At 34.2% G+C, this 12,367-nt stretch overlaps 1 protein-coding gene across 4 annotated transcripts in view; it reads left to right on the plus strand.

The window, feature by feature from the left end:
- Positions 1-12,367, plus strand: part of STRN3 (striatin 3) — a 60,181-nt gene that overhangs the window by 28,694 nt on the left and 19,120 nt on the right. For 2 of the 4 annotated variants that reach the window (XM_071426956.1, XM_071426957.1), the window contains exons 7-9: positions 394-535; positions 5,753-5,863; positions 11,531-11,671. In XM_071426956.1, coding sequence (XP_071283057.1) covers positions 394-535; positions 5,753-5,863; positions 11,531-11,671 — 394 coding nt within the window. The remainder of the gene's footprint in view (positions 1-393; positions 536-5,752; positions 5,864-11,530; positions 11,672-12,367) is intronic. The other 2 variants (XM_071426958.1, XM_071426959.1) reach the window with 2 other exon arrangements.

The following is a 12,367-nucleotide window of genomic DNA, read 5'->3' on the forward strand; positions in this document are numbered from 1 at the left end:
AACTGGAAAGGAAAAAGAAGGAAAGGCTTTTGGACCAGTAGAAAGCATAGTTCGTAAGCTCTCTCTGCGGAGCTATTGATAGGGCAAGAAAATCAACCAAGTTTTCTAATTCTTGCGTTAAATAAAAATTGAAGGCTGGAGTGTATGGGATTTTTGTTGCGAAAGCTAGTGTCAGTGTTCTTTTTATTTCCTGACATTCAGCAGACTGCACTGTTCTCTTTTTTGTTTTGATAGGCCAACTGAGATCACAGTTTCTTCTTCTGCATTTTAAATTGAAAAATGTTTTCACCTGCAACAAATTACTCAGTGAGAATAGCCTATATATCTTCTAACCTAAATGACTAGAAAATCTGTTTATGATTCAAATGCAAGAAAATATTTATCTTCTTGCAGATTGGTAATGAAGGTTTAGCTGCTGACCTTACAGATGACCCTGATACTGAAGAAGCTTTGAAAGAATTTGACTTTTTAGTGACAGCTGAAGATGGTGAGGGAGCTGGAGAAGCTCGAAGTTCAGGAGATGGAACAGAGTGGGGTAAGACACTAATAAAAGCATTCAAATATAAAGGAAAACTTGTTCGTGATACTTCTTAAGAGTTTTGTGATACTTCCTAAAATGGTGTGGATGTGTGGATGAATGTGATGATAAAACATTGATGATTAGAAAATGATATATTGTATGGTGAAACTCTCATATATATGTTGTTGTACCTGCAAGTACAATTGTAGTACATTTCTTTCAGGTTTTGTCTCTGATTTCAAAAGTAAGAGGAGAATATTTTCTTTGTTAGGTAAAAAAGGCTAGGATTCTGAATGTTTTTATAACTGGATTAAATTTGCTTTCAAATACAGTTTTCTTTTTTTTTTGTATTTGTTTCTTATCGGGACCTTCAAACTTTTGTACCTAAGTTAAATTAATTTCTTTGGTGTACTTAAAAAATGGACCATTGTTTTATTTTTCTGACTGAGATTTTTAGATGTTGTTGCTAATGTGGCTTGTATTAGTAAAATTTAAAAAAAAAATCAAAACCTTTTCTAATAGCCCAACTTTTTATTAGTAACTTGATGGGAAACAAAATATGTTGAGTCAGTAATTTCTGCAACCTACACGTTTCAAAAGAGGAGATTGAAAGGAGAAAATTTGTATAGGAAAAAGAATAGTGATCCAAATAATGGATATCTGCCTTTAAATGGGAAATCGACTATGAATGAAAAAAGCCCCAAACTGCCATTAGGTTGTGTTGTTTGAGCATTTTGTGTGACAATGTACTCATACTTCAATAAACATCCCAATGAGCAAAGAAAATATAAAGATTTACAAAAATTAAGTAATGGCCCATCTCCAGGAAAATAATACAGTCTTGATTTTGAAGGTAACAAGGATTTGAAAGCATTCTTTCCTAAAAACTAGTATCAAAGGATTAGTCACCTTTACTTTTAAAACTCAGTCTTATTTCTAGTTGGAAGATGAAGCTGAGCAAGCTGTTACCTTTAGTTTTGGTAATAACTGTCTATTTTTAGTATCATTTTAGTTGCTTCTTGTTGTTCCCTTTTGAAGTTGATGTTATTTGAACAGTTTCTTGATGATCTTTTCATTTAGGCATACAGGCAGATCTCTTGGTAAAAGATGTCTCATAGCACCTGAAGCAAGAGTTTTTGACTTTGCTTGCAACATCCCTTCAAATATATAGTGATGTAGAAAGTTGTGGTTCTAGTATTAGTTTTACTATTGTATATAAAAGGCAAGATAGTTTGATACTGTAATTCATGCAGTCAAAGATTTATCCAGACTGCTGAAACCTACTGTTGGAACTAGCTTGTCCATTGAAATTCCAAGTCACTGTTTCCAAGGATTACTTTCCAGTGTGTTCTATGTCTGGCATTTTCTCAAGTAGTTACCCAGTTTTCAGGTCTGTTTTAAAATTGGCCCACCATGCTTTTCATACAGCTGTTTGAATGCTTATTACATTTTCAATAAACACATAGCGCAGTAAGGCAGAGCAGTTTAGGAGTTTGTACACACTTGTGACAGCTGATTTAACTGCAGCAATCCCATTGCTACCAAAAAACTTGTATCTGAGACAAGAAAGTGGGAAGGAGGAAATAAAACATAAACTTAGTTTCATCTTTCAAAGTATGTTCTCATTTTTGTTGTATGAAGACAATTTTCATAAGTTTTTTGTATATTTTGTAACTTAGTATTTAAATCAGTCAAAGATATGCCTACAAATGTAATAGTAATATTTTTTTCACAGTATGTCACTGATTTTAGTACAGATGTTCTTTCCTTAAATGGGCAGTTAAGGATACAGTCCATCAGATCTTGGGATTGTGTTACTTTCTAAAGATCAGTGTAAATATGACAAGACTTCTCTGTTAACTATCACAAATAGCATTTTAAATGCTGTCCCACTTAAATGCTTTCTAAAATAAAATAATACAGTGCCTAAACCAATTTATTTTAGTTATTTTAAACTCTATGAAACTTGTTACTTCAAATATCAGGTCCATCCAGTTAGTTATTTATGTTGAGGGGAAACTTAATTTAAATGAATATGTACTATTACTTCCTAAACAATTGCATCAGTCATGAACTTAAATATTTCAGTTTAAATCCATCTTTTTCTTCATAATGTAGGAGTTGCTCTGTTCTGTTTTCATAGTTTTTTCTTTCTTCCTGTTTTTGTTTTCCTGTCATTAGCCTCCTTCTATCTCTTCGTACCTTTGCAAACATTTAAGCATTCTGAAAAAAAGTTAATATTTACTTCTCTAATTAGTAATAATGCTTTTGTTTCGTATCTGGAAAGCATCTAATGTTTAGGCTCTAAATATATTGCCTAGTTTTGCTTTAGTAATATTTACAATATGTAATTGGAGAGTATTATCTGAAGGTCCAACTTTCAGTATCCTAAAATATTTCAACACCAAATTTGATAGTTACATTTTTGCTGTTGATGACTTCTTCTAACCTGTCACTGAGTGTTTGGAAGTCTGGATTGCTTTTATTTTCTGCTGTATTACAGCTTTTTATGAAGACATATTTTATTAAGTGCCTTAACATACTTTGAGTGTTAAATTAATTCCAAACATTGTGATTTAAAGTGTTCTGTCATGGAGCATGTTTTACTTAGGAACAGCTTTTCTTCAAAATAGTGAAAGATGAGGAAGTTCAAGCAGTGTTAAATGAAGAGTCAAAGTGATGTGACATACTAAAAAAATATGTACAGTTTTAAATGAAAAAAAATCCTTATGGTGATTTTAGTATGAAGAAAAAAAATGCATTTATAACTGCAGTTTGCTTAAGCAAACAGCAATATATACGTATTGTTATATATTGTGCTACACATTGCAGGTGTCACTTATTATGAGGTCTCTTTATTCTGCTTATGGTTTCACGTGTTCATCACTGAACACATCACGTGTTCATCATTTCTCTTCCTCATGAAACACAAAAGTTCTCTTTGCAGATGGACCATAAGTCAGAGAATGACTGAGAGAATTTGCCCAGAATTCTGGGTGGCAGTGTATGACTGAAATTCACAGTCTCTTGGGCCATCTTCAAAAAACTTCTAAAAAATAGAGTAATTTAAAGCTGGCCTTTCTCCACTCAGTTATATAGATCAATGGACATCCAGGGTCCTCTGTGCTGTCCTGTATCAGTTTAGTGCAAGTAAGGCCACTCTTGTGGGCAATGGCAGAGGTCTTCTAGTTACATGGCTCTGTTCTGAAATAGCCTAATATATCTAGGCATGCTGGAGAGAAACACTGCTGGGTTTCCCTAAAAACCTTGTTTGAAATTCATTTCACAGCCTACCCAGTTAATCCGAGTTTGTGTTTTATCTAGTTTTCTATGTGCAGCCTACATTTTTGCAGCCAACAGTATTGGTTTTGAATATTTATGTCTGCAGGCTTGTGCTTCTTCTGTTGATTGAACGAGCCCAGTTCCTTCAAATTCTTTGTCTTTATATTCAGTGCCCTATTTGTTTTGCACTCTACAGACATTTTCTAAACTTCCAGTGTAGAACACAGACTGAACATGTTACTTTAATTTTGTCATTACCTGCACTGTCCCAGTTTAATGCACTGCACCTTTTAAAATGTACCAAAATGGCATTTTTTAGAATTGCTCTACATTGATGTTAGATGTGATCATCTTCTGGTTCAGTTTATTTCCCTAATCCTTCTCTACAATGCTGCAACCTAGCTGATTATTTTCATTTTATTAATGGTGCTTTGGAATTTTATTAATTAGTTTAAATTAGATTTTAATGGATTTTCTTTTAGTTGAGCTTTAGCGGTTTCAATTTTTTTTCCTCTTTGACTGGGCATGTTCTCTGACTTACCTTTCTGTGCTTCTTGTGTTTCCTCAGTAATCACTCTTCTCTCTGTCAATGCTTAGGCCCAGTGATCAGAAAGACTGAGGTCTTTGTGTTTGCAGTTTGGTAGATGTAGCTGTAGTTTGGTGTAGGATGTCATTGTTCCCTTCTCATTGCCAGAGTTCTTTGTGGGCAGCTCAGGGGACTCTGCCATTATCCTCCTCTTTCATGTTTCACTGCCCTTGCCATCTCTGTATTCCACCTCTTTGATCAAGATTGTCATTGAATGATGACAGATGCATCAGTATCCTAGGGTATCTGTCTGCTCATTCATTGTCATGTTTTGTCATGAAACATGTGCTTGGAATAACTCCTGTTTTTTTTTTTTTTTTTAAATGCATGTTACTTCATTTCTGCTGTGTATGACTCCTCTTGTGTACTTTCATGATTATAATGGTTATAACTTCAAAAATGGGTACAATTATATTGTAAATATGATTGGAAGTTGGGAACTGAGGAACTAAGTCTTGTGATTTCATGCCTAAAGAATTTGTGAGTAAAAAGCTAAACTGGCACACAAACCAAGTTTGTTTGCTGCCTGATTGTCAACTAGCAAAAGTGCTTCTGCAAATGTTATATTTGCCTTGTCATAGAAACAGGTTTATCTTTTTAGTAATTCTAAGTTTCCAGAAATTACTGAGGTGGATAATTTAGAAAAGTAGAGAACTGACTTTCCATAAAGAATAATTAACTCTGCAATATTTTTCAAAAAGAAAAATATATGTCTTCTGAAACTACTGTGAAATGTTGTGTTTCTCCTTATTATGATTTAATTTCTGGAATGTAGTGGGATGTCCACCTGTACAAATTACTCTTCTTCATCTTTATGTGAAAAACTGTATTTATAGACTTGTTTCTCTGGTTACATGTAGGAGCAAGGTTTCTTTCTTGTGCATGTGGAATGAATGCGAAAGGATGCATGGTGGTCTTCATGAATAAACTGGCACTGACTTACTCAGCTTGCATTTTCATGAGAGATATAGCATGAATGCTTTTATTTGCTTATTCAACACTGGCTGAATAATTTCTTAACACTGTCTTTCTAAAGATGCAGTAATTGTTTCTAAATACCAATGATTTTTTTGTGTATTTTGAATTATCTAACATAAACAGTTACTTATGATGTTTAATTTGTTTGCTCCTTGGTAACAAATTAACATACAATTTTCAAATATGTAACTGATAATATACAGTGCCTTGGAAAACTATTAAATGAAACTTGGTCTTTTATAAACTTAAGACGGAGACTGCACCTTTAAAATAAAGATTTATTAATAACTCTTATTAATGCTCTTATACAGCTATGACAGTAAATCACCAACAGCTTGCATTGCCAATTGCTGATTTTTTTTCTTTTAATAATATGCTGCATGTAGACAAAGATGACCTGTCCCCAACTGCTGAGGTTTGGGATGTAGACCAGGGACTAATAAGTAAACTGAAGGAACAGTACAAGAAGGAACGAAAGGGGAAGAAAGGGGTAAAGAGTAAGTGCAGATTCTGAATCTTGTAATGCAACACTTTTTTGCCTATTTATATTGAAGACATTTTTTCTCATGAGTTCTGTTTGTTGTTTTGTTTTTGTTTTTTTTTTGTTAAGCATCATTTTCTGTAATGGGGGCAACCAACTTTAACTTTCTACCTGCTGAATGTGAATATATCAAAACCTTTGACAGGCATTTCTTAAATGAGAAATGTTGAAAAGGCAAAAATTCAAGGTTAAAGAGGTGAAGAAAACTAAATGCATAGAAATGTTAGTGTAAAAATAATTAACAACTTGCATTTTGAGAACATTGGTACTCTAAGAAGTTTTCTGAAAGTTTTTAACTTCATCTGCTTCTTAAAGTATAATACTGTGATACTGTTGTGGGACTGGTGATTGTTGGGCTTTTTCTGGGGTAGTGGTGTGGGGTTTTTTATTTACTTTTTGGGGGTTTTTTTCTTTTTTTTTTAATATGAACTTGAATCAAGTTTATATTAAAATCAGTTGCTATTTATGGTCTTGTAATTATTTTTACAGCCCCAGGCATGGAGAATTAGGAAATGCTTGTAATGTAATTAGTTTAAATCCATTCTATACATCTGGAGTCACTCCAGCAGCTCCATGTCCTTCCCGTGCTGGCAGCCAGAGCTGATGCAGCCCTGCAGGTGGGCTCTCAGCAGAGCAGAGCAGAGGGGCAGAATCCCCTCCCTGGCCCTGCTGCCCACGCTGCTCTGGATGCAGCCCAGGACACGTTTGGCTCTCTGGGCTGGCAGTGCCCATGGCTGCCTCATGTGCAGCCTCTCACCCAGCAGCACCCCCAAGTCCTTCTGGGCAGGGCTGCTTCTCCAGGTCCCTTTGGATGGAATCCCATGTCGCTTTAGAGTAGCTCCCATGGTTGCTGTGCTTTTATTTTGGAAGTATTTTTTAACAATTTCTGGAGATAACTAGTAAAAACCTTTTTCCTCAGTTTGAAAAATTGTACAGGTATACACTAACTAAATTACATGATAATTAAAATACAACACTTACTGATGACTTCTGTAATTATTAAGATTTCAATTTACTTTGTAACACCTAATGATTACTGGTCAGTTAGTGCATGTTAGTTGTTTTTTCAGCATTTTTGCATGACTTGTTCACACACATAAACATAAAAGTTTTGACAAAGCAAAGAGTTTTAGTCTTTGCTTTAATGAGAACCTACAGTAGTCATCTGCATGCTAATGTGTATCAGCATGTAACATGTAAATCAGCAGTTGACATCAAATTTGCATAAAATATATGGTAGCATTATAAACTTATTTTTAACACCAAAATGAACTTCTTTTATTTGACATTTTCTTACTAAATTCTTTGCATTTTAGACATTTTGAACCATAGTAGCTGCAAAGTAACAAAATTTTCTTCATCTAAAGGAATTTTGAAATCTTTGGTTCACAGAAGACAGTATTTAGGAGACCACTGTGTGACAGTGCTGAGAAGTGACATAAGTCATTTTTAGCTTTTTAAGTTGGAATTCTCCTTTGGGAAACCCTGAACACATATAGTATTCAAAGGTGGTTTGTGAGATTCTTGGCTTGTCACATTCGTGATAGTTTCTGGTTGAAAATTAGCATCTACATCACTGAGCTAATTGGATGAGAGAACTCCATACACAGAGTAAAAGTATGCACTCAAGGTTGGGCAGATTGATTTAAATACGATTTTGAGATTTTTTTCCCTCAGCTTTTTAACATTCTGAAACTGAAAATAGTGTTGAAGGGCTTTTTAATTCCTGCTGCTCATATCTGATAATTTGGGGACTTCATCCTGAATACATATCTCTTCCTTTGCCCTTCATTGTTTTGACTTCTATCAGAATTTGAGTCCCATCAGAGCTTATCTGCATGGTAATATATATCATCATAAATGTCAAACAAATGCGCATTAAATGTCATCTTTTGCAATACTTTGAAGACAGCATAATAAGACAGACATTCTGATGGGTTCTTTTGTTGGATATGCATCTGTAACTGCCATAATCTGTATTTAGACTGTAACATAATGGGGCAGACACAGCCCTGGCCTCAGTTATGGAAACTTTCATTCCACATGTACACATAAATAAGTGAACAGAAGTACATCTGATTCTATATTTTGATACTTCTCCAGTCTGTATCCTCATGTTTCCTTTTGGGTGGAACACCTTAATTAAGGTCATCTTCTGTTAGCACATATGCTTTCATTAAGTACTCTTGTTTGCTGAGGAAAAAGAGGGTTTCTGTCCAGGTAGTCACCATGTTATGTGGAACTACTACCTCTTTATGAAAGGATCTTTAAAAATACCCCTCCAAAACAAAAATCCACCACCTCACAACTTTAATTTCCTTCACAATGTAAGCTGTAAAATAATGCAAAATCTGTTTATTGAAGAGTTCTTGTGTTAAAAAACCCCAGAAGCAGACAAACAAACCACACCTATCCAGGACTTACCGTGATACATAGATAAAGGGTTAGGTTTGATGTCTACAAAAGCAGATGTCTACTTCTCTTTTCAGTAATATGCTGAATTTAAGGCATCTTTCTTGCCCAGATTTGGTAAGATCAATTTTGGCAGGTAAGTCAGGGGATGGCTATTTTTCAGATATAGCCTGTCACCTTTGCAGGGTGTGATAGTGGAGGTGTTGCATATCTCATTTCATTCTGTGAGGTCAGCATAATGTGTTCTCAGTTTGAAAGTTTTAACAGCTTGTGTATATATGTATATATCACTGTAGAAATAAAGATACTTTTACTGTTTTTCTTTAGCTTTTTTGTGCTTTTTAAAAAACTTTCCTGCTCTGTTCCTTCAGTTTAATTGTTCTGTACTTACAAAACAGTATCCGTACAGTTCACTTTCCTACCCTTGATTTCTGGAAATAGTATAATAGTTGATAGGACTGAAAAGAGATCTGAATTTCACCATCTTCATTATCATCACCTCTTCTTGACATATAAGAATCTCTGTGTTATATTCAGACTTGGACTAATACATCTTCCACCTAATAAAACTCTGTTTAAGGCTTCTCAGACTAAAACTTTTCATCACTGAATATTCAGTTATCTTTTTCACTTTTGATCTTTGAAGAACAGTACACTGAGATGGTACTGTTAATTTTTGCTTCTGTTCATACCAGGTCAATTTTTTTTTGTCCTTGGCTTTTTTTGAGGGTAAATGGGTCATCCCATTTTGTTCCTTGACCATAGTTTCTTATGCAGAGGTGGCACATTCTTTTCTTTAAAAATCTCCTTGCAACATTTACTATACTTGAACAGTTACATGAAGGTGCACTTGCACTTACATGAAAGCAGAAACTTGGGCAGTCTTCTGTAGTGGTGGCACAGTCTTGAATGCTAACACATTTTCCAGCATGAAATGCACAGAAGTTGTTCAGAACAGCAGCTGCTCCTTTGTAAACTTCTCTCTGTATTGTATGATGTTTGAGGACTGTTCTGAGATTATGCCTGAAGGACAAGAAGTGCCCAAACATACTGAAAAACACTAAAAGGCAAGGATATCAGCCCCCCAGTTAGTGACAAACTAAATGAATGGCTGCTTAAAGATAGCAGAGCAGAGGGACTACTTTTAGTTTCTTCTGAGTATGCTTCGAGACAAACTTGTCATGCTCATATGTTTGGCATGAAAGCACCTGCAGAAGATGCTTTCAGTTCAGATACAGGAAGCGTTTATAAGCCATTTGTGGCATTTTGCATCAATGTGTAGAACCATTCATGCATATCAACATGGAGAAGACACTTTTTTTTTTTTCTGGAAAGCAAAGGGTTCATGAAAGTAAACAGTTGAGGGTCCCAGTCATGACTTTTATCCTGTCATTTTATTGATTGCTCTGTAATATCTTCAAGGATATATCTACTCCATCACTGTAGGTGCCTGGCTGATGGCTGACTGTAAAAAAGATGAAGACAAGCTTTGTAGTCTGTGTGGTGTAGAGAACTGTCCATTCTAAAAGAGACTTTTCTTATGTGAGATCTCACCTGCTGGCTGCAATATTGAATACTATACTTCAGAAATGAAATCCTTTCAGTATAGAGCCTGTTAGAAAAAAAGAGTGTTGGTTCAAAAAAGATTTCTCATTATTATTTTACATTCACTTCATCAGCTGGGATCACAGTTTTCTAGACATTCTTCTCCAGGAGAATGAAATGAAACTTAACTGCTCAAGTCATCTGTTTTATGAGGAAAGCTTTTGGAAGCCAGTTTTATTCTCAGATTGCTTCTGGGTAGCAGTCTTTGTATATTTAACTAGAATACTAAGTGTTCTGTGAAGGAAAGAAAAAAATACCCAAAGCAGAAAAAACGTAAATATAGGGAGTTTTATTACTTGGCAAAATGAGAATGTATTGCAAATATTAATGAGAATAGTCATATAGCATCCTTTTAGGGGTTTGTGAGGTATACTTCCTGTAATTCTTCAATAAATACTTTTTGTTGTCTTCCCTCTCTGCAGGGAATTCTCCATTATCTTTAGAGAATTCTGTTATTCATGGACACTTATTTTTGAACACATTGATTTAAACCAGTAGGATCTGAAATGATCAGATACTTTGTGAAAGAGTACATTTTAGTGCTTAACTGTTTGAATAATGGTTCTGAGGTTAAGTCATCTGTAATCATAGTATTTGCATTTAACTTTTTTGACAATAAAGGCTTTGGTTTAGTTTCAATTTCCTCTTTAATAAATGTTAGACATGTCACTTCAATATAAGAACTTGTTCACTAATGCTTCCTTTACTAAATGGCCTACAATATCTCTGCTTGCAGTCCCAGGAAGGGCTGTTTTATTGGTTGAAATTTGATTATGTCTTTCATCATTATGGATTGTTTTCTTTAAAGAGGTTCTCTCACTGAAATACACTTTATAATTGAAGCTTGACTTTTTGATGTGGAAGCTGTAAAGGTGAAAGCAGGAGTGGATTTAGTAATTTAAAGATATTTTAAATCATACTTTTTTGTTTGCTAATGTCTACATATTAATTAAATGTACATATAATTCAGAATGCCTTGTTTCTAGAAGCTTGCTTTTATAATAATTTTAATATAATATACATCTGCAGTTCCATACAGTGGTGGAAACATTCTTGCTGCTGTGTTCAACAAACATTTCATACAATTTAAATACCATTCAAAGCAGGGAAAGTTAATTGTTCGTTGCACCCCCATTATGAGTTGTCTGTACTTTTGCTCTCATTTTTAAGCTTATTTTTAATTAGCACTCTGTTTTTTATTGTTAAATTGTTTAGTATAGTTAAAGTTGTGTAATATTATTAGAAAATGTTTAAATCATACTTATTTTGTTTAATAGTGAATGTTCTTTTAGTATTTGGCTTGACTTTTCAGCAGGGCTGTAAGATGATTTTTTTCCTCTCTCCTACAGGAAATTGTAGAATAGATCTACAGAACACAAAGGAGTTATTCTTTGATTTAGTGAATTTCAATTGTTTGCATGTAGTTTTCAGATTTGGTGTATTAACTCCTGCTTTTGTTTTCCAAACTATTACTAAACAAAAGCAGAGCACTATTTATTTTAAGGAGGTCCCATCAGTAATTATTCTTATTTAATGGATTTTTAGACTTCAGTCAAGTCAAGCGGTAGCAATCAAATGAATTTTTGCTGCTGACATTAATTTACAGGAGTCAACAGGACAAAACTTCACGACATGATAGCTGATCTGGGCGATGATGAGATACCCCACATCCCTTCAGGAATCATTAATCAATCTAGGTCACCCTCTTCTAGAATGACTGATCATGAAGGTGCAAGAGCAGAGGAAGGTACAAAAAATTCAGCTACTTACTATATTTCAGGAGATTTCTTTTAGAAAGCACACGCTGTCATTTATTATCCCCTCTGTAAAGCTGAATGCAGTTGCAGATTGCCACATTATTATTTTACTTGCAATTCTTCCCAAATGGTTTTATGAGAATATGGCTGTAGTTTTTGTGGCTTTTTATAACTCAGCATTGTTTAATAAGTTTTTTTAGATAACTTCATGTACAGCAGTGTGTTCTGACACTATTCACTATTAAATCCCTGTTTGGAGACACCCCCCCCGTTAGCAAAACCTTTCACAAATAGGTTATTTATTGAGGGGAAAAAAGGTGAGTATAAACATTTGATGCACAGTTTGGATTTTGAAATGAAAAGTGGAGATTTAATTATGGGACTAATTAGTCTCTTTTCCTCGAATTTAATGTTCTCTTTTATAAAATTCCCTTGATCTACGTACACAAGTTTACAAAGACATTATTTATTTCTTTACAAAGTATTTATTTAAGTTTCAGGATTATCTTTGGCAATGAAAATTAGTGGCAAGCTATTATATATAAAGTTGAAAATCTTGTATTTAGCTTTTAATTTTTTGTTTTAAAGGAATGATTTTCCTGTATTAGCTTTGAAATTAGAATACCATTATGTAAATTGTCCTCTGCTTAGAGCATATTAATTCAAAATGCTCAGGTGTATTCAGA

The sequence above is a fragment of the Agelaius tricolor genome, unplaced genomic scaffold (assembly GCF_023055355.1).
Source record: "Agelaius tricolor isolate 1412-34295 unplaced genomic scaffold, bAgeTri1.0.p SCAF_5, whole genome shotgun sequence".
Classification (NCBI taxonomy): Eukaryota; Metazoa; Chordata; class Aves; order Passeriformes; family Icteridae; genus Agelaius; species Agelaius tricolor.